Here is a 27,501-nt window from a genome sequence, read left to right on the forward strand (position 1 = left end):
AAAAGCATGATCATAAAGCATTTTTTCCAAAACTGTGTCCATTTTAAAAGACAGATGGAAAAGCCTTTCATTCAGGACAAATAAAATATATATAAGCATTGTGTTGACAGATTATCTAGAATAATGAGAAAAACTAATCACATACTAATAGCTACTTAATAAAGGTATTTAATATTCTTTAAAACTTTTCTTGTAAAGAATGTGTTTTGAGAAACATCAAACATTATATATTATTTTTTCATAAGACAATGAGGAAAATAATAAAAATGCGTTATAATCTATAAATTTAGTTTTCTTTTATGCAGAAGATACATTAATTAATTAATGCAGTCTTAAACTTTTAGCCGACAGTGTAGCTAAGACCATGATGTAATAAGATATGATAACAATTTGGAACAGCCTGTTGTAAAAGTTATATAAAGAGTGATTCGCCATTAAAAAGTTCAGTTCCTTATTATCTGCAACTTAAACAATAGTAGTGATATTGCAAATAACAAAAGCAGGTATAATTAACAACATAAAGAAAGTAAAAAAATAAGTACATAAATTCAAAGTTGTTAGAATGGTAAAAAATTTTCATGTAAAAATATTTATACAAATATATATAATAATTATGATTATATTCAAAATATGTACATATATCATTTTTTCTTTTGTAAACTTACTGTTCGGTACAGAAAAATAATAATAATACCAAGAACGAATAAATAATTTTAAAATAATTTTTGTATTATTTTATTTTGACAAATCAAGTTTGAAGAAATAAGAAATATTGCTTATATGAAATTATATGTATATCAATCATTACATGGGCAGTTCGATAAGTCAATAACTTTAAAAGGAGACTTTTGAATAGTATTGTATTATATTTTATAAACTGTAGTATTGTATCATATTTTAAATAACGCCCATTTCGTTATTTGTAACTAAATATGTTCATTAACATTATTTTACTTTAAAAAACTCTTATAAACAATGTCAATCAAAATTTCTTCGCTTCAGAAAGAAAATGTAACAAATCCATCGAGACGAAAGGATTCTTTACATTTTTACTTTTACACGCCACTATGTAGGAACATATATCGTTCAAAATTATATTCATTTATATATGAAAGAATTTACTTGGTAACTAATCTATAAGTTAAAAGTTAAGTGATAAAGTTAAAAAGTTAATAACTCTTATTTCAACTTAATTAATTTCAAATAAATTTACTGTTAACTTAACTTCAATTAATTAAGTCATAAAATTAATTAAGTTGTAAAATTAATTTTACAACTTATTAACTTTTTCGGAATCTTTTTTGAAATCTTTTTATTTTTGAATGTGAATTTTCTTATAAAATTTAAACAATTAAAAAAAATCCAGTAATCGTAATGAACATTATAATGTCCTGCTAATACAAAGTTATTTATGTTTTCCTTAAGATTCAAATAAGAAAAAGAAGAATAATTTAAAAGCATTGTTTCAAATTTTATTTAAATATTGTACAATAGGTATATTTTTATATAATAATTATTAATTTCTATAATAACAATTAATAATCACTATCAGTAAATACGCATATAAAAGATCTGAAAGACGTCTTAAAAGAGATATCTTTAAGACTTATCTAAAAGATGTCTTTTAGATGACTTTTAGGCAAGTTTTAAAAACGTCTTTTTTTAGAATGTCTTTTAGATATCCTTTTTAAAACGTCTTTAAAATTTATTTAATAGACATTTTGAAGACGATTTTTAATCATATCCTTTTTTAAGATATCTTTTAGACATATCCTTTTAAGACATCTTTGAGAATAAGAATAAGACGTATTACAGTTTTGTTATAATTCGTAAACCAGCGATGTCAAGTATCGAGTAATGTGATAGTTCACGGATAAAAATAACATAATTGTCGATATCAATGGTATCACTGATGTCAGTGTTGTCAATGGATACGTTGTATATGTCGCTTATTATTAGAGCTATCCCTGATGCACAGCCTGCAGAGACAAGTTTTCAACAGAGCCTGCTACTAATTTTCGATTGCAAAAAGACAACAAATTGTAAAGTTTGTATTATCTAACATTATCAGCAAATTGCTGTCAGAAATATGACAAAGCCTACTAGACATGCTATGCCAGCAGATTAGCGGCAGAAACCGAACAAAGTCCTGCACAACTGACAGGTTAAGAGCAGAATTTGATTCAAACAGACTCTGCTCGGTTTCTGCTACCAATCTGCTGACACAGTCTGTCGAGCAGCAGGCTTTGTCGACAATGAGGATAGTTTTGTAATCAGTTCTGCAGAACAGATTTTGACTTCATGCACGATTTCGAAAGTCGCTTCGTGTGAAAGTCGTGCGCCCTTAAGCAGGGAGGGGAGGTGGGATGAAAGTTGTTTGTATGGAAAGTTATATTGTTCGAAAGAGAATCGTACCACCTTACTTTCGAATGACGTCTCATTTCGATATCGTTTGAAATGACCACATCCCTTCTTGGCACATTTCCGAAATTTTGAAAAATGCTCTCTTCTCTTGAAAAATATCTCTAAACCTTTTGAGGTATAAACGAAAGTAAGAGAGGTACAAATAGGTACAAATGATTTTCTTTCGAGTGCCGTTGGTCTCATTTCGATATATTATATTTAAAAATGGCCGATTTTTCCTCTTAGCGCATTTTCGAAATTTTGAAATCGCTGTATCTCCGAATCCTTTGAGGTACAAGCGAAAGTAAGAGGGACACAAACGTGGTACAAAAGGGATACAAACAATTCTCTTTCGAATGCCGTTAGTCGCATCTCGATATCTTTTAAAAAGAGTAATTTTCTAATATGATGATTATGCAAAAATTGAAAGGCGCTGTATTTCTATGAACCCTTTAAAGTAACACAAACAGATACAAACGATTCTCTTTTGAATGGCATAAATAAAATTTAAAAATCTTAAAGTTGCGCGCTGGCCATTTTTTATTCTTAATTTTTTTTGTTTAACTGTTTGAGATACAAACAAAATAATGATCGGTACAAACAGGTACAAATGAAGTACAAACGCGCAAACGGTGTTAATTTTTATTTTTGGTAAACTTAGACGCCAGGTTCTTTAAAAGGTACATAATAAAGTGATTATATGCACAGATAATATTTACTCCTTTAATATTTGTGTGACTCCTGAGACGTAAATTCTCGCACGATGTAAATATTAGAATTATCATATAGTAAGAAATAATACATTTTTCGAGTAGTTTATAACACATTTAAAAAATAATATGTTAACACATGTAATAAATAATATGTTAAATTTTTATTCGATAATTTTTATTGTTTACGTTTTTTTCATATAAAGTAACATAATATTACAAATTTAATTCTAATATAAATAATGCTTTTGAAATTAACTTCTGTTTCTTAACTTCAAATTTCAATTAATCTTAACGCAACTTTATTCAAGTAAGTTTTCTGTTTATACTACTTACAACAAAAATGAATTAATTTTAGAGATCATTAGCTTTAACTTAACTTACTTAGAGAAGTTTCACAATTGTTCAGAACCGATTTGATTCTTCATGAAATATGTTGTTAAACACGAAAATCTAAGAGACACGTATTTTTTTATACGTGCTTTAACTCATGTTTAAGGGGTGAAACACCCCTTTGAAAAAAAAAATAGTATTTTTCTTTCGAAGCGAGTGTTGTCGGAAATATGAAAAATAAAAAAAATTTTTTAAACAAAAGTTGTACGGTTTCTATTTTAAAATTATAAAGAAAAAAATTTTGTTTATTTTTTTGTTTAACAAAATACTTCCATCACCCATAATTTTCTTAAATCTTCAAAATTTTTTTTAAAGATTATTTTTTTATGAATTCAATCATGTGTAATAAAGTTACATTACGACACAGCATTTTTGAGAATTAATTATTAATACTTCCGTATATACATTATTCATGTTCATGCGTAATTAATTGTCGAAACAATGAAATACATAAATCAACGAATAAGGAAATTAATTGAATAAGAAAATGATATTTGTAATTGATATTTGTAACAAATTATAAATAATGTTAAGTTATAATAATTTTTCTCCTTAAAGTGAGTAAAACTTTTTTATTCATCTCTGTATATTATTTCCTTATAATATCTTAATATTATTCTTATTTTTAGTTTTACGCTTTAATATCTTATTTACTTTTACTTATTATCTTTTACAATACATTTTCAGATACTGTTTTACTATTAAAAAGTAAATATAAATTTACATAAACGAAATAATATAATAACATTAAGTCTCATTTTTATGATATTTTATATTTTATTTAAGAATCTCGTATATAACGGTCATAAAATAGTTATTAATTTAACATTTATATTTCTTACAGATCATTTTAAAATGTGATTAAAAGAAGCTTATTTTCCAAACATTGGTTCCAATAGCGTTCTTCTTATCTTTTATGGACTGGACATTATTCCGTTATTATTTCAGATTTAACACCTACAGGAAAACATATTATTATATCAAACATATTATATTATGATTATACCGAAAGACCTATAGGGAAAATATAACCATTAGATATTTAGAATTTGGAAAAATTTTGCTAAAAGATTTTCAAATACTGTTTTATTATTGGAAGGTAATATAAATTTGAACGAAATAATATAATAAAATTACAATCTCCGATACATATTCAATTGTCACCCCCATGATATCACAACTTATTTAAATATTCGTGGTTTAAAAGTTATATAAACGAAAGATCACAAGAATTTAAAAATACAGTAGAATTTAATTTTGACGAAATTTCAACAACATGATAAGGTTGCAGTAATATAGCCGTAGTAAAATGTTCATGGTGTAAGAAATCATTATGTTTAAAACATTTTTTCATTGAGTATCATTATTATGATGAGTATGAGTAAACGATACAAGATATAAATTTATTGTGTATTAGCATTTAGAAATTATTTCATTATTAAGTACGTTTAGAAATTATTACGTAAACAACAAATAAATAAGATATTAAAACTGAAAATAATATTAAGAGAATAATTTTAAGATATAAGGAAATAATGTATAAAAATAATTTAAAAAAATTTCACTTTAAGGAAAAATATTAAAAATTATTATAACTCTTAACATTATTTATAATTTGTAATGTTACAAATCATGTCAATTTCCTTATTTGTTGATTTATATATTTTATTATTCCGAATTATTTACGCATATGAGCATGGATAGCGTATATACGGAAGTGTTAATAATTAATTCTCAAAAATAATATGTCATAATGTAACTTTATTACACAATTTGATTAAATTCGTAAAAAATAATCTTTAATTTAATAAAAAAAATTCAAAAATTTAAAAAAAGTATGAGTGGTGGGGATATTTTGTTAAACAAAAACATTAATAAAATTTCTTTTTTTTATAACTTTAAGATACTCTTGAAATCGTACAACTTTTATTAAATATTTTTTTCTATCTTTTATACTTCCGACGATATTCGCCTCGAAAGAAAAATACTGTTTTTTTTTTCAAAGGGGTGTTTAACCCCTTAAACATGAGTTAGGGCACGTATAAAAAATACATGTTTCTTAGATTTTCGTGTTTAATGACATATTTCATGAATCAAATCGATTTCGACAGTTGTAAAACTTCTCTTATTAGTTAAAAGACAAATAAACTCATATTCAACCTTGAATAAAATAAATATACATAGTATTTTTTTAGAATATCAGTGTATAAAAATCATGGATGACAAAGGAACAATAGCAAGGAACAATGTTTCCGGTGAAGAAATCGTTATTTCTGGTATTGCTGGCAGATTTCCTAATTCGGATAATATGAATCAATTGCGAGAAAATTTATTCAATAAAATTGATCTCGTTAGAGCAGATCATGAGCGATGGGGAAAAGGTAAAAATTCAAATTTATAGTTACACTTCATATTTTTATATTTATGTATGATTGATTGAGAATAGAATATGCCACTCCTTCGGTACTAAATATAATTATATGCATATTTATTGGTCAATGACGTATATCATAAATTAAAATTATATATAACATTATAAACAAAAAATATAAAATCCTTATGTGAATACATCTAGCTTTAGAGCATCCGGAATTCTCACGCCGTATGGGTACTGTCAATAAAGCAGAAAAATTTGATGCGGATTTTTTCGGATTATCTTTTGAACAAGCACACACACTCTCAGGTGAAGCAAGATTGTTATTGGAACATTCTTACGAAGCAATTATCGATGCGGGGATTAATCCAACGCAATTACAAGGAAAAAATACTGCTGTCATTATAGGAGCATCTTATATTGAACCACAAGCGAAATATCTCTATACAAATGTTCAGGTAAAAAAATATACATAAAAAATATATCCTCTTTTTCTCTTCTCTCTCTCTCTCTCTCTCTCTCTCTCTCTCTATATATATATATATATATATATATATATATATATATATATACATCGATTATCTCGCGAATTGATGATTTTATTGAAAAAATTTTGGAACGAAAATTGCATGGCTTAAAGGGGATCACATGATGGAAATGTAGACTTGACTTTGAGTGACCTTGTCAAAATCAGATAAAGATCATTAACGTGTTTTTAAATGGAAATCCCTATTTTTTATTACATATTCTTGTAGCTTATCTCGAGAGCTTTCCAAAACACTATAATAAAGTTATGTTTTATTGAGTACTTTCCGAGTTATGGAGCTTGAAAGTTACAGTATTGCCGGCATTATCTATGTACGCATGCGTGTGTGAGCGGGATTCTTACGCGCGCGCGTTTTCGCGATCTATCCATACTACTTAATATACACTCACGCGCACGGAATGAATCCAATCCTTCCCAATTAAACGATTTAATTTTCTTCTTTTTCTCGTATAGCTTTTTCTTTCAATTTTTTTACATTAGTGGGCTTTTTCAAAGTTTTTTTCAAAATGGCCGCTTACAGTTCAAATGAAAGCGTTAATATTATTCTTATTCTTGATAAAGCTGGACGAAATTATTGTAGAACAGAAAGAGATTGTAATAGATATCCGTTTAGACGACATCTAAATGCAATGCAGATAAGAAAATTTTCAGATAAGAAGGATCGGTCTTGTCTTAGTTGGCCGGATCAGTGATCGGTCTTGCCCTATAACTTAATAAGTATTTAACAAAAAGTAATTTTATTATAGTATTTTGGAAAGTTCTTGAGATAAGCTACAAGAATATGTAATAAAAAATAGGAATCCTTTTAAAAAAACATTAATAACTTTGACCTGATTTTGACAAGGTCATTCAAGATCAAATCCACATTTCCATCATGTGTTTCTCTTCAAGCATGCAACTTTCATTCAAAAAATTTTTCAATAAAATCATTGATTCGCGAGATAATCGACCATATCACTTAAAATGAAACACCTTATATATATATATATATATATATATATATATATAGAGAGAGAGAGAGAGAGAGAGAGAGAGAGAGAGAGAGAGAGTGGTGTGTGTGTGTGTGTGTGTGTGTGTGTGTGTGTGTGTGTGTGTGTGTGTGTGTGTACGCGCGCTTGTGCAAGCGTTTATTATGTGAAACTCTATGTTCTTAGACAGCTGATCGCAACGAGTGCCTCTTTTGGTTGCTCGCGTCAGACGGTAAATGCGTCGCCCCTGCTTCAATATGCGTGATTTGCTAACTTTATCCTTTAATAACTCAAAAAGTAAGCGTCAGATAAAATTTTTGTAAAGGAAAAATCGTCTCAGAATTCAGTCTTTGCAAGGACACAAGGTTATTCTGAATCATCCTGTAAATAAATTTCAGAGGCATTCATCATGAGCTGACTATTTTTAATTTATTGCCAGAGGCATTTCGATTATCAAATCGGGTGAAATATGATACGGAACCAATTCATAGAATTTTGTATCTGCAATTGAAAACATATGAATGAATTGTCATGATGAAAAGTTGGTTGCTTGACACAACTGAAACAAAGAAACTAATGAACACATCTGTCTGAAAATTTTAACAACGAAGCATTAAATTTTTCTAAAATTAACAATTTGATATTTGTGCGGTCATTTTTGTATCAGAGAACTGAGAACTTTTCAAACTTACATCCTCGTATAAGTCAACATATCAATAATATCTGTATAACTTTTATCTCTTTTTATTAGATAGAACAAAAAGAGTTATATTATGTATATATGTACAATGCCATATTAATTTATTAATAATACACATTATGTGTCTAATCCAAAATTGGACGTAAGGAAAAAGTGCTAATACGGGTTTGTATCGATATAACTGTTAGTTAAAAATCTGTATTTTATATATATTACAGTATTGGTGTTGTACTAATATTGTAACGCGAACTACATTGCATGTGTATATAATATAACTGTATTTCTAAAGCCTGATTGTTCCACAATGTAAGATTAACTTTAATCCCGATTCATTTTATTTCAATTCAAAAATTGGAAAATTTTCCAAAATTAAAGTAAACATTTGTAGAACCGATTCTAATAAAATGTTTTTGTCCCTGAGCTAAGATGATAATGTAGGAAATAAACGCAATAAAAATAATCGATAATTATCGGAATTTTCTACATGATGATATTAACTCAGAGAGCGTAAGTATCTTATACATTGAAAATGAAAATCTATAATATCGACCTTAATCAAGTTCAGCTGTCATTCCAGCATCCTCTTTATTAACTATATTACGCGTGAACTCACAATCGATAACCGCTGACTCAGTAAACTCACGCATTTTAGTCCAACTGATAACCGTTGACTCAACGATTTAACGTATACATGAATCCGGCCATGAAAATGTAAAATATTATTATCTATGATATATATATATATATACTTATATATAATAATTTCCATTTTATACCGATATAAATGAACATTAGAAATTATAACTTGACGTTTCAGGCATTTATTTCATATATTCAACTTCAATAAGAAATATTTTTGTAATGTGCTGTAAAATATACGATAAATCATATCTCCTGTGAAAGTATCTTGATGTAAAATACATATACATAATATTATATATAAAAATAATAAGAAAGTGATTACAGAATCTATTTGAAATGATAGAAAGGGCTAAGAGCCAATGTTAGTTGTTAATTGTTAATGTTTACTAATTTAAAAAAATCAAAGTATCACATAATTAAACAAACATTTCATCCTCTATCACTAGACATTCTTAATGTTAGTCAAATATACATAATAATTGATCCTACCTTACAATACATTTATAAAATGAGCAAATTTATTGTTACGCTTATAAAAGTTACATAATTAAAATAATAACCGTCATGTAAATATTCTATAATAAACACAATTATTACTTCTCTCTTCTAATTAAATGATTTCAAATACAATAATTTTTAAAGCAAAAAATTTATGTTTTAAAGTAAAAAATTTGAAACAGAATTTGTGTTTTTAAAGCAATGAATAGTGTTTATAGACAACAATATATATGTAAATATCTTTATTTTTAAATATTTTATATTTTTGCGCAAAAGTGCATGTAGGCAATCGATCTGTAGATAAATGAGATATGGGCAAACAATGCTGTAGACTGTGTAGACAATCGATTTATAAGCAAATGAACTTTCTCGAATAGATTCTGTAATCTTTTTTCACTTTAATCTTTTATTTACGTGTGAAAATTGTAACGGCAAATGTACTGCAATTATTACAGATAGGTGGTCAGAATATTATTGGATGCCATAAATCTGCAACGGCAAATATGATTTCATACTTCTTGGATCTGAAAGGACCATCTTATACCATCGATACAGCATGCAGTTCTAGCTTGCATGCTATGGCCGTTGGTTATGATTATATCATGTCAGGAAAATGTGAAGATGCAATAATTGGAACAGCAAATTTATGTTTTGCTCCCATTGTAAATCTGCAATTCACTCGACTTGGTATTTCCAATATAAATAATTATCTTTTGCATTTTATTAAAATTTAATAATCTAATAATACAATATGCATGTGACATTTAAAAACCATTTAATCCACTTTCGTAATTTACAAAAAAAATAAATAAACTACAACTATATAATTTTGAAAAAAAAACACACTTACATTACTTGTAGAGGAGACCGGGGCTAGTTATAGTACGAGTTGATTGTCAAAATGCTCATAACTCAAACAGGACATGACAGAAAAATTTCTTTTTTTTACTGTAGATTGCTGATATGACATTAATTTGTCATGTAAAATGATTTGCACAAGCATTGTATATATTATTTATAGTGAGTTTTAAGAAAATAAAATTAGTTAGTAAATTTTTCTTATCATCTATTTTGTTGTTTGAGAAATCTTTGGCATTATTAATCGTCCTGTATTCATAGAAAATGACATGTCATAGAAGATATTTATTACAATTAATTAATCATTACTCTGACAAAGTTTGTGAATACAATCTCTTTTATTAAAAGTGATTATAATAAATTTACGAGTAATTTTTTTTTAATATCTAAAGAATGTAGGTACATCATAACGTATATAATATTTCCAAATCAAGCATCCACCTTTTTCTAAAGATCACTAATCAAAAACTATGATAACTGGTCTCCCCCCGGTCTTCCCTACTTTACATTATCATAGACAAAACTGATAATTTTTTATGTAAATATGTATATGGATTAAATATCCATTGTACATGAATTAAATATGCATACTGTATTTTGTATCTTTTAGGCGTTTTGTCACCAACTGGTTATTGCAGACCATTTGATAGTGCTGCTAACGGTTATGCGCGTGGCGAAACGGCGGCAGTGGTATACCTTCAAAAGGCGAAAAATGCAAAGAGGATTTATGCCATATGTCCCCATATAAAATTAAACAACGATGGTTACAAAGAAGAAGGAATAACATATCCTTCATCACAAATGCAATATACTTTACTAAAGGAATTTTATGAAGAGTGCAAAATACCAACATCTTGTTTGGATTATGTCGAAGCACATGGTACCGCTACGATAGCTGGCGATCCTCCAGAAATTAATGCTATCTATAATGTTTTTTGTACAAACAGAGAAACTCCATTAATGATCGGCTCCGTAAAATCTAATCTTGGTCATACTGAACCTGCGAGTGGTTTCAATCAGATCGCTAAGGTAAAACAAGTAGCTTCTGTTTTCATCTATTATTACAAAACCTGCTTTTATTTCGTACATAATTATACACATATATACAAGCAGAAGATACACTTTATACAAATCGATCGATAAGTAACACTATAAGACTTTTCAAAACAAAGACTAAAAAAGATTGCGAAAATCTTTTATTAAATTCGATGTCCACTAAAATCAATATACACCTATATTCATAGTCCTTTCTTATTTTAAGAGTAGAGGAAGTCTCCATGAAGAATTCCTCGATTCTCCAAGGTCTCCTTGTTTCATCTCAAGTCTTCCTTCCCGAAGGAAGGAATATTTTAAGGATTTTAGTCATAATATAAAGACAAGGATATGCTCGTCCGGTGGTAACCCATTACGCATATATAAAAAACAGAAGGGATAAACACATGACCGTCAATAAATTACTAATTACGAGTGATTTCGATTAATACCGGTTTGGGTTCATGCAATATGGGCTGTGTTCGCTTTGACGCTTACAGCCCTTGTGAGAGTCATTTGTCCTTGTTTAATATTTAATAAACAATAAAGATAATGCTTAAAGCGTTGTGAACGCATTGTGACAAAGCAAGTGCAGCCATGGTCGCAAATCGCGGCTGCACGTTTTATAAAGTGATTATACAATATTCTGTGTAGATCACAGATTAAACTGAAGTGTAGTAAAAAACTATAAAAATTATTATTAAAAAACGAAAAATCTTCCGATGAAATATTTTTCATTTCCAAAAGTTGAGTTTTCATTAAATGGCGTGAAGTCCGTGCAAAGAGAGATATCTCCGTTATCAAAGGCAAGGTTCTAAGAAAGTATATATTTGAATCATCAGCAATGAGGAATTTAGTATTTTTCGAAATGTGTGCAAAAAATTGCTTTTTCCCGTGGTTGTATTTTGTGATATTACTTAATGCAAACTATATAAGAAAATAATAAATGTTGTTCCTTTACTATTCATTTACTGATATAACTAAATAATTATTAATAATATTAGTATATATATATATATATATATATATATAATAATATATATATATATATATATATAATAAAAATTTCAAAATGTACAAAGGTTTTCGATTCTTGGTTTGAAATAAATTATAAGAAAAATACTTTTGAAAAAATGATACACTTTTCACAATCTAGAGAGCTAACTAAATAATAAAAAATACTCATTAAATACATTTTTGAAATCAATCTCTTATTTGATATTTTAACCCTTAAGCACTAAGATAAAATAACGACACTTTTACTGAGATTGGTTCCTGAGACAGGGACAATGTAATGGGACAATGTAATGTAATCTATTGTTGACTGAAATATTTAATTTTCTTATCTTATTGTAATCTGTCATAATACAGGGTGGGCCATCTATTGGTACGTTTTTAAAAATGCGATCAAATGAGCATACATTGATATTTTTTATTAATTTTTTTTTTGTTGTGAAGCTAAAAGTATCCGCGTCAAGAATGAAAAACGATTTCGTTCATGTGGCTCCCTCTACTGGCCTTACAGTATGCCATTCGGTCACCCCAATTATTAATGACATTTTGGACTACCTCGGCGCCAATTTCACTCAAAACAGTCGTAATATAATGTCATCCACTAACATCCCTTTCTCACGAACTTTCCTCACCAATTTGCGTATAGCTCCTTCGGTGGGTGCTCTATCACGACCCATATTTCTTTTCAAAATTCGTACAGTTTCGGCGACACAGCACTGACTTTGAAAATAAGTTTTTAAAATTTCAAAACGCTCTTCAAGAGAAAACATGTTGTTTCGTGCCGCGGACGGTATGACTAATAAACTGTCAAAATTTCGGGTCTGTAGCTCGTTCGGTGTTGCCATACGACGAAATTCAAAAACGTACCAATAGATGGCCCACCCTGTACTTTTTGACGTTTGAATTCTTTATATACTGACACTTCACCACTGATAGTTTTTTTAAATTTTCATTGTACTTGTTATTTATTTGGTTTGTTAATTTAATATTGTATTTCTGTGTTTTAACACTAAAGAAGACTTTGTAAGGCGAAACGTTTGTGTAGAATATTATTTAGTAGTTATATTCTTATGTTAATTATATATATATTTAAAGTTATTCTAATTATAAGCTCAAAAAAGCCACGACATTGTTTAAATAAATTTGCATTTCATTTTATATTCAAATTAAATCAGTGTATAATGGCTTTAATGTGCATTAGTGCGCACTAATCAAATTCGCCATAATACTTATTATAAGGAAAAGGAGAAAATGCTTTTGACGCAGCTTATTTCCAAAGTTTGATTAGCTATTTCAATATATCAGTGCTATTATACACAAAAAAATGCATAGAAGTCAAAATTTGATTGGTTATTTCCAATATTGCTATCGCAATGGTACTTCTTGTATTCTTACATTATGCTAATAAGGCTTCTTGCTTGATCAAGTTTATAAAACGTGAAATGAGAAACAAGAAATCCTCATTCCTCAAGGAAAGACTATGAATACGGGTAACAATATACATATAAGAGCGTATAAGTCGATATTTGGCAAATTAATTCAAATTTATATCTCAAAATTGTTATTATTTATTAAAGGTAATAATAGCATTTGAAACCGGTTTTGTTCCACCAAATATCAATTATACATCTCCAAGGAATGATATAGATGCCTTGATAAACGGAACAGTTCGTGTCATCGAAAAACCAATGCAACTTCAAAATGGTTACGTAGGAATTAATAATTTCGGTTTTGGTGGATCCAATGCTCATGTGTTATTAAAGTGGAATGATAAACTGAAAATAAATAATGGAGCACCAAATGATGATTTACCTAGACTTGTCGTATTATCTGGACGCACTGAAGAATCAGTGAAATTGTTTTTAAATGATGTTAGTATAGATTTTTCAAAAATATTTCAATACTATTTTGAACAATTACAGATACTATGTTTTAACATAAAAAAATTTATTATTATAGATTGCTAACCAACCAATAGATGTAGAATATATTCGCTTATTACACGATGTCTATGCAGACAATATAAAAAATCATTCATGGAGAGGGTACATTATACTGAATTCTTTCCAACAAGATTCAATAAAGGAAATTCAAAATTGTGAAGGCGTGAAGAGACCTGTTTGGTTTATATTTTCATCCTTGGGTTCTCAATGGCCAGGAATGGGTACACTCAGTATTTCATATTTTATTAATAATATATGTACTAACTTGAATAACAAAATGATGTAACTTATAAACTAAAATTTTATTAGGTCGAAACTTATTAAAATTTCATACTTTTGCAAAAACAATAAGAAAATGTGACGATATTTTAAAATCGTATGATATAAGTGTCACAGATATTTTAACAAAAGCGGACAAATCAGTATGCGAAAACACGTTAAATGTTTGTCTTGGAATCGTCGCTATTCAGGTAAAAAATTTATTACTTTTCATAATTACACTTAAGTATATATCATAATATTTATCAGTAAAACACATACTATAAATATACATTTTTTTTTAATGTCATTATACAGTTTTAGAAATAGATTGTTTACTAAATCGATTAAATTTGCATATTTTATTATTATATCAATAACAAATTTTTTAAGTATATTATCCAACTATATATTTAAAATTATTCATATATACTTGTAGATTGGATTAGTAGATCTCCTAACATCCTTAGGAATTACTCCCGATTATATGATTGGTCATTCAGGCGGTGAACTTGGATGTGCATACGCAGATAAATGTCTCACCATAGAACAAACTATTTTATCAGCATACTTTATCGGTATAACGTGTACCAAAGAAAAAATAATTCATAGCTCAATGGCAGTTGTCAGTTTAAATTACGAGCATCTTAAAAATATATGTCCATTGGATATTGAAATTGTATGTCACAACAGCAAAAACAGCAGCGTCGTGTGTGGACCACCAGAATCCGTACAAGAATTTATGAAAAAATTAAAGGTAGAATTAAAAACAGCTTTTATACTTTATGAGGAAATAGAAAAATTATTTGATAGTTTTTAAAACATTAAAACATTCAAACTACAATCTGCTACAGCTGTATATGTTGCATTTTTATGAAGATGGACATTCTATTTTACTATAGATATGTAGATGACATTTATACTGCAGTTTCTCCCTCAAAAATTGATATTCTTCTATAACATTTTAATTTATTTCATTCACATCTTCAATTTACACTAGAAATAGAGGCAGGAAAATTAGATTTTTTAAATACAATATTTATTAGTAATAATCGATTTGTTTTTGATCGGTATTGCAAACCTACTTTTTCAGAGAGATTTTCAAATCATTCAATTGCACAAAAGAAAGGTACAATTTTTTCTTTAGTTGACAGAGTTTTTTTACTTTCTGATTTTATGTTTCATAAATTCGAAAAATTTGACACTTATTAACATTTTATTAGATAATGATTACCCATTAACTTTTATTTTTGATACAGTTAATCAACGTATAAAAAATTTACTTAAAAATAAACACATAGTATATAAAGATTTGGTTGACATACTCGAGCTATTATTATAAGGAATATGTAGACATTTTCGATAATTTTGTATAGCAATCTTTGTGATAAGTAAATGTCTGAAAAGGGCTCAATCCGGTAGCCGAAACTTGTAATGTTTTATATTTGAATTTAAACTGTTTTCTTTATTTTTATTTTTCTTTATTTGTAATTTATTCTATTTAATTGTGTTGACTTACTTTGTCCTTTATTTATTATTATTTATTTTGTATATAAAAATCCTATCTGTTAAATGTTGCATTTTTATATAATCAGGTCAATAATGTTTACGTGAAGGAGATCTACTGCAATGTACCGTATCACAGTTCTTATCTCGCACCGGCGGAAACTCAGCTTCTGCTTAATTTGAATAAAATAATACCACAGCCAAAAAAACGGAGTTCAAAGTGGATCAGCACTTCTATACCTCGCACCAAATGGTCCACTTCAACAGCAAAGTTATCATCGGCAGACTATCACACTCGAAGTTTATTAAACACTGTTCTATTTCAACAAACTACGGATCTAATTCCAAACAATGCTGTGGTTATTGAAATCGCACCAGACAATATTTTGCATCACGCTTTGACAGACTCCTTACATCCAAGTGTAACGAATATTGTATTGACTCAACAGACCAATAAAAATATTGATATAACTTTACAAGGAATTGGGAAGATCTACAATTGTGGTTTACAGCTACAAATTGCCAATTTATACCCACCAGTCGAATTTCCAGTTAGCCGAGGAACTCCTATGATTTCTCCATCAATCAGGTAAATTATCGTAATCGTAGTTTAGATGTCTATATAAAAATTGTAAATATACAAAGACTTTAACTTAATAAGGAGGCTCCTCACAATGGATTTGGCTGAAACTTAGCGCACTTTTTTGTCACTAGAGGAAACTTAGTTTAGGCAAATTTTGAATACTCTATCGTCTATAATCTTCGAAATGATATTTTTTAGTAAATAATTTTTTTCTTTGTGAATTTTTAATGGATTGATTTGAAATTTTAAGTGATGGCAGATATTATTCAGACATATAACCCTGAATTTTTGTTTAACATTTTGACGGGAAATTCTAATTTTGAGCCAAAACAAAATTTCAAATTTTAATATTTTAACTTTCATAAGACTTGCTACATCTATATTTTAACTAAAGTTGTATTTTTAAGGAAACTATCTCTTTATTTGAGAATTTTTTTATCCATGAAAATACCCTTAAATGCCTCTTTTCTCTCATTGTTTAGTCATTTTTAACTCATTGTTACTCAAACAAACTCATGGTTACTTTTACTTACAATAACTATTTCGTAGCTGCGCTCGATAAATTTTCCCTATTCAGATATTCTCTGGAGGTTTTCAATCATTTAATATACCCTGCTAAAAATACCAGATAGAATAAATAAAATATAAAATTTCTATCGGTTTCTATGCGGTACTAAAAGCAAGCCACATAAACCATCTTCTGCTTAATTTATTTTCTATCCGTTTCTATTAGTATATTACAAAATAATCTTTTTCCTAGCATGTATATAGTATTTTAAATATAAACTCTATGAGAGTTCATGTGTAATTTCATTAAATCTTTGAATTGAGTAGATATATCAGAAATTCCGCAATAAGTGTCTATCTGATTTAATGTGGGATTAATATCTGCTTCCAAGTAATCAGTTTACCGATAGGAAAATCATAAAACTTTCAAAATCGGTTGTACAAGTATTTCACAATCCATATAATTTTATGGAATACCGCATTTATTTATTCTATCCGGAAATCATAGTAGAAAAATCTATAAACGGTAAGACTTGGTTTTTGCAAAACATTCAATATAGAATCCTGTATGCGTATCTATCAAGAATCCCAGAACGAAAAGCAACGGGTCTTCATACGGGAATTAACATCTGCTTACACCTATTCGGCTGTGACAAGAAAATAAAACTATAAAACTTTCGAAATCGATTCTATAAGTATTTCACAATCCATATAATTTTATAGGAACTCGCATGGAATACCGAATTTATTTATTTTATCCAGAAATCTATCTTTATAAAGCCTAATACTATAATGTTTTTATGAGGAAAAAAACGTATTTGAAACGGAAATTTCTTTTAAAATTGTTTATATGCAAGCAAATCCGGATTTACGGATAAGTCCGAATATAAAATTCGGTGCGCAATTCCTCATAGAAGCAAATAGATTCAGAGCTTCCTATCCAGCTTATTGTGAATTTCTCATATTATAGAACCATATCGAAAATGACTATTTCTCGCAAAAAAAATTTCTCGGAAATTTCTCGCATTTCGCTTTATTTCCTCAACATCGTCAAATCTTTTGCCCTTTAACAAATATTTCAACTTAGGAAATAATTAAAAGTCACACGGGCTATATCTGGACTGTACAGAGATTGACGAAGTTGGACAATGTCGTGTTAATCAACAAAAACTTCTGAATTAAGTGAGATGATTATCATGTTGCAGTCAGTTCCCACTTTTCCACAAATGCGGACGTTTCCTCCTCATTGCATCACGCAATCGTTTAAGAACTTTTAAATAATACTTCTTGTTTGTTGTGTGACCTTGTGAAGCATATTTGTGATATACAACATCTTCTTGGTCGAAGAAAAGAGTTTGAATTTTTGAGCATTACTTTCACGTTGTTCCGATTTAGACGCGCTTTCTTGTGTCAAGGCTCTTCTCTCGTCGCCCATTGTGAAGATTGTGCTTTTGTTTCAGGATTGTGAACCCATAAACCTGTGTTTCATCGCCAGTAACAAGCAACTCAGGATCTTTGTTGATGGATTCCAAAATATCTTAGGCAATTTTAACTCGAGAATTCTTTTAATCTTCCATAAGCACTCATGGAATGAATTTGCAATCATGTGACTCATTTCCAAATCTTCAGTCAATATTCGAGAAACAATAGTTTTTGAAATCCCAAGATCCTCTTCTAACTCTCGTACGGTTAAACGACGATTTTTGTTGATTGTGGATCGCACATGCTCCACTATTTTCGACGTTGAAAGTCTGCCAAAACGAGGATCACTGTCCACTGAAACACGGCCATTTTTAAACCGTCTAAATCATTCTTTTATTTGTGTGTCACTTATAGAATTATTACCATAAACTTGACGGATCATGCTGATTGTTTTGGATTGTGTGGCCAAGTTTTTGACAAAATTTAATACAAATTCTCTGCTCGATTCGTCAGTCATTGTGAAATGCGACGCTCGGAGTTTACGACGCTCACATAACTGCGTACCATTGTCGACTAAACAGTTATTGGATCGTGCTGTTTAGTGAGGGTACTCCTAAAAGTCCATCCTAAATACTGAATATCTGTTTTCCACAATAGGATGCCCAAGGACAAAGATATACGCAGAGGTCGGATACTTTTGGGACAGATCTCATATTCAATCTAGTTTCTGTTCATTCAATAATTCCATTTCATTTACTGGGACAATTGATATTTTATTACTTTGAAGCGATCATGTAAAGAAATTATTTCTTAAGAGTATCTCATTAGACTAAACAATTAAATTTTTATTGTATAAACATTGTGTACGATTCATATCGCTAGATTCCTGTATCAACTTGAAAGATAAATTCGTAACTATACGTTTTTAAAGACTGATACATGATCTTTCATGTAATACTTTCATGTAATACTTAGGAATCATACATAATTACTATATTCTTAGACGATCCTATAAAAAAATTACTTTTTAAAAATTTCTTATAAGACTAAGGCAAGATCCTTTCATTGCGATATAAATTGTGTACGATTCATTCCAGATTTCTAAGATCATTAAAGATTACTGTGAGATTCATGTACAAATTATATAAGATTCTTATATAATTATGTACGTTCATTTAGTAATCACATATAACTCTTTTAAGATCTGGTACAAAAAACTTACAAAAATTTTCAACAGGGCGTACGAAGATCCGGGCTTAGAAATTTATTTTTATAGATATCACACGTTTCCACTGACACATAATGCACACAGATCATACCGTCTGCGTCGGACAGTGAGTTGCGCCACCTCTTCTCTAAGCGTCTCGTCATTAGCTAACTATTCCTTATTACAATTTAAAAACTAAACTCCGGACAAAATTTTGACAAAGGAAAAATCGTCTTAGAATTAAGTCAGGAATATGACACTTTAAAGATAAACATTTATCCAGAATAAAAAACCCTGTATATTATTAATTCTAATCGCAAAATTATTAGGTATAAATATACAATATAAAATAATAGTTATTTCTCATACGTATAATGAATAATGTATCATTATATGAGTATGAATAATTATTCACATATAAATAAGAATTATAATAATTCAGATGGTGTCATTCTGAAAATTGGCTTACATCGAGCGCAGAACAGAAGTATATTAAATCAAGAGGAAGGTACATCAACATTGTACTCGATGATGAAGATCATGAATATATGAGCGGTCATGTGATCGATGGAAGAAATTTGTTACCCGCGATGGGTTATTTGGGATTCGTTTGGCAAACGATTGGCTTGATGAAAGGATCGATGCACACAACGATACCGATAGTCTTTGAAGATGTAAAATTTATTCGAGCTACTCATTTGTCGAAAGATAATGCTACAGAACTATTTGTTGCAATACAGAAAGGTATTTACTCAATGAGCGGTTTTAATTCTATATAGGTAATCGGTATTTCCTATGAAATTTCCTTAATGATATTCACAGGTTCAATCTAAATCCTTAAATTAATGTATAAACATTTATTATTGTACAATATTTAACAATAATGTTTAAAAATATATGTTATAGTTTAAAAATAATGAGGTTTTCGATGAAATAGCGAATACCGATTACTTAATTAATGCATTACGATAACAAAATCGCAGTATAGCCAAATATATGAAAATGTTACAGATGGACGGTTTGAAATAACTGAAGGAGATAGCGTTCTTGTCACAGGTACAGTATACGAGACGGAGAATCCAGAACAGGAAATGATTCCAATAGATTTATTACCGGAGAATAATGATGAAGAAGAACACATGACTGCACGAGATATCTATAAAGAGTTGAAATTGCGTGGATACCAGTACAGCGGTTGGTTTCGTGGATTAAAGAGTGCCTCTATTTCGGGAAATCAAGGACATATCATTTGGAAAAATAATTGGGTAACATTCATGGATACCATGTTACAAATGTTAATTATCGGATACGATACTAGAGATCTATATGTTCCTACAAGTATTCAGAAATTAGTGATCAATCCAATGCTTCACGCATGTAAACTACAGAACGCGGATGACGAAGATGTTCACGCAACAGACATTGACAAACGTAATTGTACTTTCTCAATTACTTAATTACTATTAGGTGTTGGAATTAATTCGTAGCGTTTTACAAGTGATGGGAAGTACTTTCATTAATGTATTTTTTAATGCTCATGTGAAATAAATAACATTCTTTCATTAAAAAACGCTACGAATTAATTCCAACACCTAATAAAAGTTCATCGTTCAATTCGTAAATTGTGTCTAAGATCTGCATATGAAGCGTATTATATTATTATTTTATTATTTTATTATTTTATTGCAGTATTACAGGCACGAATATACAAAGAGATAGACACGATAAAAGCTGGCGGAATAGAGATTCGAGGCATGAAAGCTACTCAGATCTCTCGCCGAAAATTAGAACAAAATGCTGTTATCGAGGAACATACATTTGTAGCTCATTGTGATCACGCTAAGATTTCTTTGAACAAAGCAATTCGATTATCAGCTCAACTCGTATTGGAAGATCATCAAATTATTAAAGTGCGAGCCGTTGAGCTAGTGGAAGATGTCGATGATGTTGAATTAGAATATCTTTCATCATCACTGCTACTTGAGGCATTTGGTGATATGCCACTAATACAAGTAAATATCACTCTATTAACATCATCAAATCGTTTCAGGCCAGAAGACTTACCGCAAAATTGTTCAATCAAAGATATTGAACAATCATCTACAGATGATAAAGCTTTAATTGTTACTGGATTCAACCTTTTGACCAAACAACATGCATCATTAGAGCGACTATTACCATTTTTGGGAGAGGGTGGTTATTTGCTGACTCGTGAGAAATGCGATATAACTGATTATAAAAAACGTTTGCAACAATACGAGTTAAACGTTATTCTCGAAAAACGCACTGAAAAAGAAATAATTGTTCTACTGAAGAAAAAAGTTTTAATAAAAGAAAGGACTGTTGTTTACATAAATAATGATAATTTTAATTGGCTGGAAAATTTAAAGCTACTTGTAAGCGATAAGAATAAATTCGACAAGAATAGCAGAATTATAATTGTAGGAGAGGGAGATTTTGAATGTGGTTTATTAGGTTTTGTTAACTGTTTGAGAAAAGAGCCAGGTGGAGAACTTGTTAGAGGTGTGCTTGTTCAAGATGACAAAGCACCTAAATTCTCTCTTGAAGATCCCTTCTATCTAGAGCAATTAGAGAAAGATATGATCATTAATGTACTGCGATTTAATAAAACTTGGGGATCGTACAGACATTTGAAACTATCACAACCCGAAGTCAAACCTGTACCTACCGCTCATATCTGTCAAACGGTAAACATAAACTTTTTCAGCACATATTGGTCCTTATAACATTATTTATCGTTTGTCTCTTAAACGTATAATTCTACTTGTTGGACGGAGGATTGAATACTCTTATAAAGCTTCTTTTTAAAATTCTGTTTTGTATATGTCATGTCATAAAAGAAATTTCACTTTTTCATAGGTTCGTGGTGACTTAAGTACACTTTGTTGGATAGAAAATAATATATTAGACGTGTGTTGTCGTGAGAACTTGGCGCACGTTGTCTACTCATCTCTGAATTTTAAAGATATAATGTTGGCCACTGGTAAACTAACACTTCATCATGGGATGATTTTACGAGGACGGTTATTCCAGTATCTTCCTCTTGGAATAGAATACGCGGGTTTCAATGCTAACGGACAACGTATAATGGGAATCCGTGATACTGAGTATGTAATGCTACAATAAATTATTATGCTGTGATATCATAGAATAGACAGTAATTAAAAGTTACGGTAAATGTTCAGTATAGGAGAGCACTTTCCGATGACCTTGACATGTGATGAAGGTCGTGACTCCGAGTGACCTTCAAAAGGTCCGCAGTCGTTCTTTGTTAGAAAATTATTAACAACCAAAGTTGCTAATTGTTGTATCAAAAATTGAATTGATTCTAGACGGGACAACTGTGAAATCCACATGCAACAGTATAATTATGCGTCGTGCGCCTTTTAACCCGGAAGTGATCACATATCGGCCTTTTTGCCATTACTCTTCCGTTTTCTATTTATATCTTTCAATTTATTGGTACTGTTATATTTTTACCTTTTTGTAAATGTTTTCGTATAGTATGCGAAAATATAGAAATAACATAAATATACTTATATCTACATAAAATTTGATATGTTTGTAATGATCTAAAAGATCGTAGTACGCGTACTTACGTTAATGTTTGTTGTTGTCTCCGTTAGTCTCCACCATTATTATATTTTTATAAATAAAAAATAAAATTATAATCTTCTTCTATATATATACATTATTTCGTTATATATCAATAATTTTAACAAATAAAAAAAAGTAAAATTAAAATAAAGATATATCATATAAGTACAATTATTTCCAGTAATTATTACGTTTCTTTGTTTTGGAGGAGGGATGAACCGTTGCGCATGGCAAGTCAAAACCTATATAGAATAATATTTAATATTGTATGTATAGCAGAAATAATATGTTATTTTTGAAATTTTTGTGTTAATAACTTTTTAACGAAGGATGACCGCGGGCTAAGATCTTTTGAAGATCACTCGGAGTCATCGGAATGACCACATATGTCAAGGTCGAAGTCATCGGAAAGTGCTCCCCTATATTGAACATTTACCAAAGTTACTCTTACTAGTTGCATAGCAAATGTCGTTGAGATAGATGAAGATCTTTGTTGGTATATACCCGATGCATGGACATTTGAAGAGGCAGTAACGGTGCCGTGCGTTTACAGCACGGTTTATTTAGCCTTATACGTTTATGGAAAAATAAAAAAAGGTGATAAAATACTTATACATTCTGGTACTGGAGGCATTGGACAAGCAGCTATACATGTCGCTCTTAAAGAGGGATGTCAGGTATTTACTACAGTGGGCACGAATGATAAACGGGATTTTATTAAAAAAATGTTTCCGACTATTTTGGATGAACATATTGGAAATTCTCGAGATACTAGTTTTGAACAAATGATAATGCAGGAAACGAAATATCACGGAGTCGATATTGTGTTAAATTCATTGGCAGAAGAAAAATTAATCGCCTCCGTTCGGTGTTTAGCTCAAAATGGTCGATTCTTAGAGATTGGCAAATTCGATCTTGTTTCTAACAATTCTCTAGATATGTCTGCATTTCAAAAAGGTATCAGTTTTCATGGGATTAGACTTGAAAATATAATAGAAAAAAATAAAGATGAAAAAATTTATTGGAAAAATTTATTGTTCACATTGGTCCAAAATGGTTTAAATGATGGAACAGTTAAACCAATCCAAGCAAAAATTTTTTCAAAAACTAATGTTGAAGAAGCTTTTAGATATATGGCGAGCGGAAAACATATGGGCAAGGTATGCTTGTGTTAATAAATATTATAATAATAAAAAGGTTTATTCGTAAATAACAGCATTCTATAGTCCTATTCATATAATATGAATTTCTTTAATACGATTATTTTTACAGATAATTATAAATATTCATGAAAAAGATGAACCTTTAGATAAGCACATTCTCGCGTATCGTTGCTATTATTGTCTCAAAGATAGGAGTTACATTATACTAGGAGGCCTGGGCGGATTTGGTTTAGAATTAACAGACTGGCTTATATTTCGTGGTGCTAGAAACATCATTCTGATTTCAAGAAATGGAATAAAAAACGGTTACCAACGCATGAAAGTTCGACTATGGAAATCGTATGGCGTAAACGTTCTGATCATTAAGAATATCGATGTTGCTGATCTCAAAGATTGCGAATATCTTTTACGGACTGCGGAAAAAGAAGCTCCAGTGGACGCTATATTCAATCTCGGTGTGGTACTGAGAGATGGCATTTTTAAAAACCAAACTGCAGAAGCATTTGCAGAGTCCTTTCAATCGAAGGCTCGTGCAACGCAAATGTTAGACAAGCTTTCTAGGGAAATCTGTCTTAATCTGCGGCATTTTGTGGTATTCTCTTCCGTTTCTTGCGGCAGAGGAAATGCTGGTCAGACAAATTACGGCATGGCCAACTCTATTATGGAAAGAATTTGTGAAAAAAGAGCGGAGAAAGGATTGCCGGCATTGGCGATTCAGTGGGGAGCTGTGGGTGACGTGGGGCTTGTCGCTGACATGATGGAGGATGATAAGGAATTAATTATCGGAGGCACTTTACAGCAAAAAATATCTTGCTGTCTCAACGAGCTCGATAAGTTTCTACTCCAAAGTCGGCCCATTGTAAGCAGCATGGTCGTAGCTGAAAAAAAAGTGGGATGTCACGGAAGTCTGGTAGAAACAGTTGCTAATATTTTAAGTAGGTGCTCTTATGAAGATTTATTCTTTTGCAAATACTAACAAATCATATTTATTTGCTAATCTAATTTACAAAAGACATTATGCTATATTATACTACTTATTTATAGAAGGCATTACATACTATAGATCATAATAATTTTATATTGTAGACATAAGTGACATAAAAGTTGTAAGTCTAAATTCATCTCTGGCCGAACTCGGAATGGATTCTATGATGGCTGTAGAAATCAAGCAAACTCTGGAACGAGAATTTGATATATTTATCACAACACAAGATATACGAAATCTCACTTTCGCAAAACTCATTAAGATGTCCGTTGCAAACATCAGTGACGATGATGCGAATGATGAGAAAAAAAACATAGAGAAGTCAGACATTATCAAAATTTTAGTTGGTATTACATTAAACGATGAAGATTTTGTTTTCTCAGATTTTTCGACTAACAGACAGAACACTACGACTGAAGTATTTCTTATACCAGGGATTGACGGATGTGGTTCTGTATTTAAAACCATAATACCACTTATTAAATTTTCAACATCATTGTTGCATTATAACGCAGACAACATCGATTCTGCAAATACGATAATGGAGACTACTAATCGTCTGACAAACGTATGCATCGTATTAGTAATTTTATTTTATGTTGATGAAGAATTGTTTTCATTTAAAGAATATCAATTTCATCGAATACATTTGATATGTTTACAGCGCGTACTTTCAAAGCTAACAGATGGAATGAATTTTGTAATGGTAGGGTACTCCTTCGGATCTCTTATTGCATTTGAAATAACAAGGAAATTAGAAGCTATGAATTTTAAAGGCCGACTTGTTCTCATCGACGGTGCTCCTGAGCTAGCACGAACAATGTTCAAACCTTTTGAATTAGATTTTGATGATGCAAATTTTCAGATTGATATATTAACTACGATTCTAGAAATCTATTCAGCAGGAAGTTCTCAAAAAGTATATGCAATTTTTATTTTGGACTCACATTGAAACTAATTTACGGCATATTTATATTATTTTTCAGTTTCTTTATGTGGATTAAAATCAATTCCTTCGTTCTGTCTCGATCTTATATATGAGAACAAAAATTTTTATATTTTTGTAGATTTTAGTGGAATTGAAGAAATGTGAGAGCTGGAATGAAAGATTCAATATTTTCGCTAAACAGTTCTCAGTTATATATCCATATCTCTCACTTTCAAATTTAAAGACGGTGTCAACATCGATTTACAAACATTTATCCGTTCTTCGGCATTATGATCCTTCTACATTACCGCCTATTAAGTCTCCCATAACATTGCTAAAATGTACACACTCATCAAATATGATTGCAATCGAAGAAGATTTTTGTTTGCATAAGGTATTTAAAAAAAAATCAACATTCTTTGATAAATAAATTTAACAAATTTTTTTGTTAATAAAGTGTGTAATTATTTAAGGTAACTCAAAATGTGGTAAAAGTACATTACATTGAAGGTGATCATGTGACAATCATGAAGAATAAAAAAGTGGCAGCTGCTATTAACGGAGAATTACCATTTACAATTTGATATCTTTATTTATTTATAATTTGATTTTACAGAACAGATAAATAAAGAAATTTTTCAAACTTTTTAAGTCAGTCAGAAATTCCGCTCTTTATATAAAGATGAACAAATTTGAACAGAGCGAGAAATGTTCTACAAAAAAAAATGTTCTACAGTTTATCGGATTGATTTAACATAAGAAGGATAAAATTTCGACAACCAGCGTTAAGGTTCATCTAATATAATAAATTTATTAAATTTTTTTCACTTCATGTTTCATGCATTAATATTGATATGTCAAATATTTATATATGCATAGCGTACAATATCTTTATTCACACTCATTGTTAGTATAATATTATATCATAATATATAATGTTATACTAACATATTATAATATATAAAAAATGTAGATATGAAGATTGGGAGTATTAGAACAAAAGAAAAGCTTGCGTAATGTTGTAAATTATACATTAAATATCGCTCATTTATTATTGAATATGTATTAAGTATATAATACGTTCATATTAAGTATAAGTCTAAAATTTATTTAAATGATTGCAAATTGATTATTGATGAAGTATATTTTCAGTCTAAGGCTCCGTAATATATATTAATCACTGTAGAAAACTAAAAAAAAAAAATTATAGAAAAATTAAAATTAAAAATTTTATTATTAATA

At 29.6% G+C, this 27,501-nt stretch overlaps 1 protein-coding gene across 1 annotated transcript; it reads left to right on the top strand.

Annotated features, from left to right (window-relative positions):
* The first annotated feature begins 440 nt into the window (after window positions 1–440).
* Window positions 441–27,501, top strand: LOC105145358 (fatty acid synthase-like). Its single transcript, XM_011054848.2, has 20 exons — window positions 441–503; window positions 5,702–5,887; window positions 6,082–6,338; window positions 9,691–9,922; window positions 10,704–11,122; window positions 13,717–14,010; window positions 14,099–14,303; window positions 14,392–14,552; window positions 14,780–15,097; window positions 15,936–16,435; window positions 20,008–20,309; window positions 20,577–20,996; window positions 21,255–22,273; window positions 22,446–22,693; window positions 23,638–24,343; window positions 24,456–25,281; window positions 25,433–25,899; window positions 25,996–26,250; window positions 26,399–26,653; window positions 26,733–27,501. Exons 2-20 carry the CDS (start codon window positions 5,722–5,724, stop codon window positions 26,841–26,843), a joined length of 7,161 nt encoding a protein of 2,386 aa, XP_011053150.2. The 5' UTR covers window positions 441–503; window positions 5,702–5,721; the 3' UTR covers window positions 26,844–27,501.

Source organism: Acromyrmex echinatior, chromosome 17 (assembly GCF_024713525.1).
Source record: "Acromyrmex echinatior isolate Ae372 chromosome 17, ASM2471352v2, whole genome shotgun sequence".
Lineage (NCBI taxonomy): Eukaryota > Metazoa > Arthropoda > Insecta > Hymenoptera > Formicidae > Acromyrmex > Acromyrmex echinatior.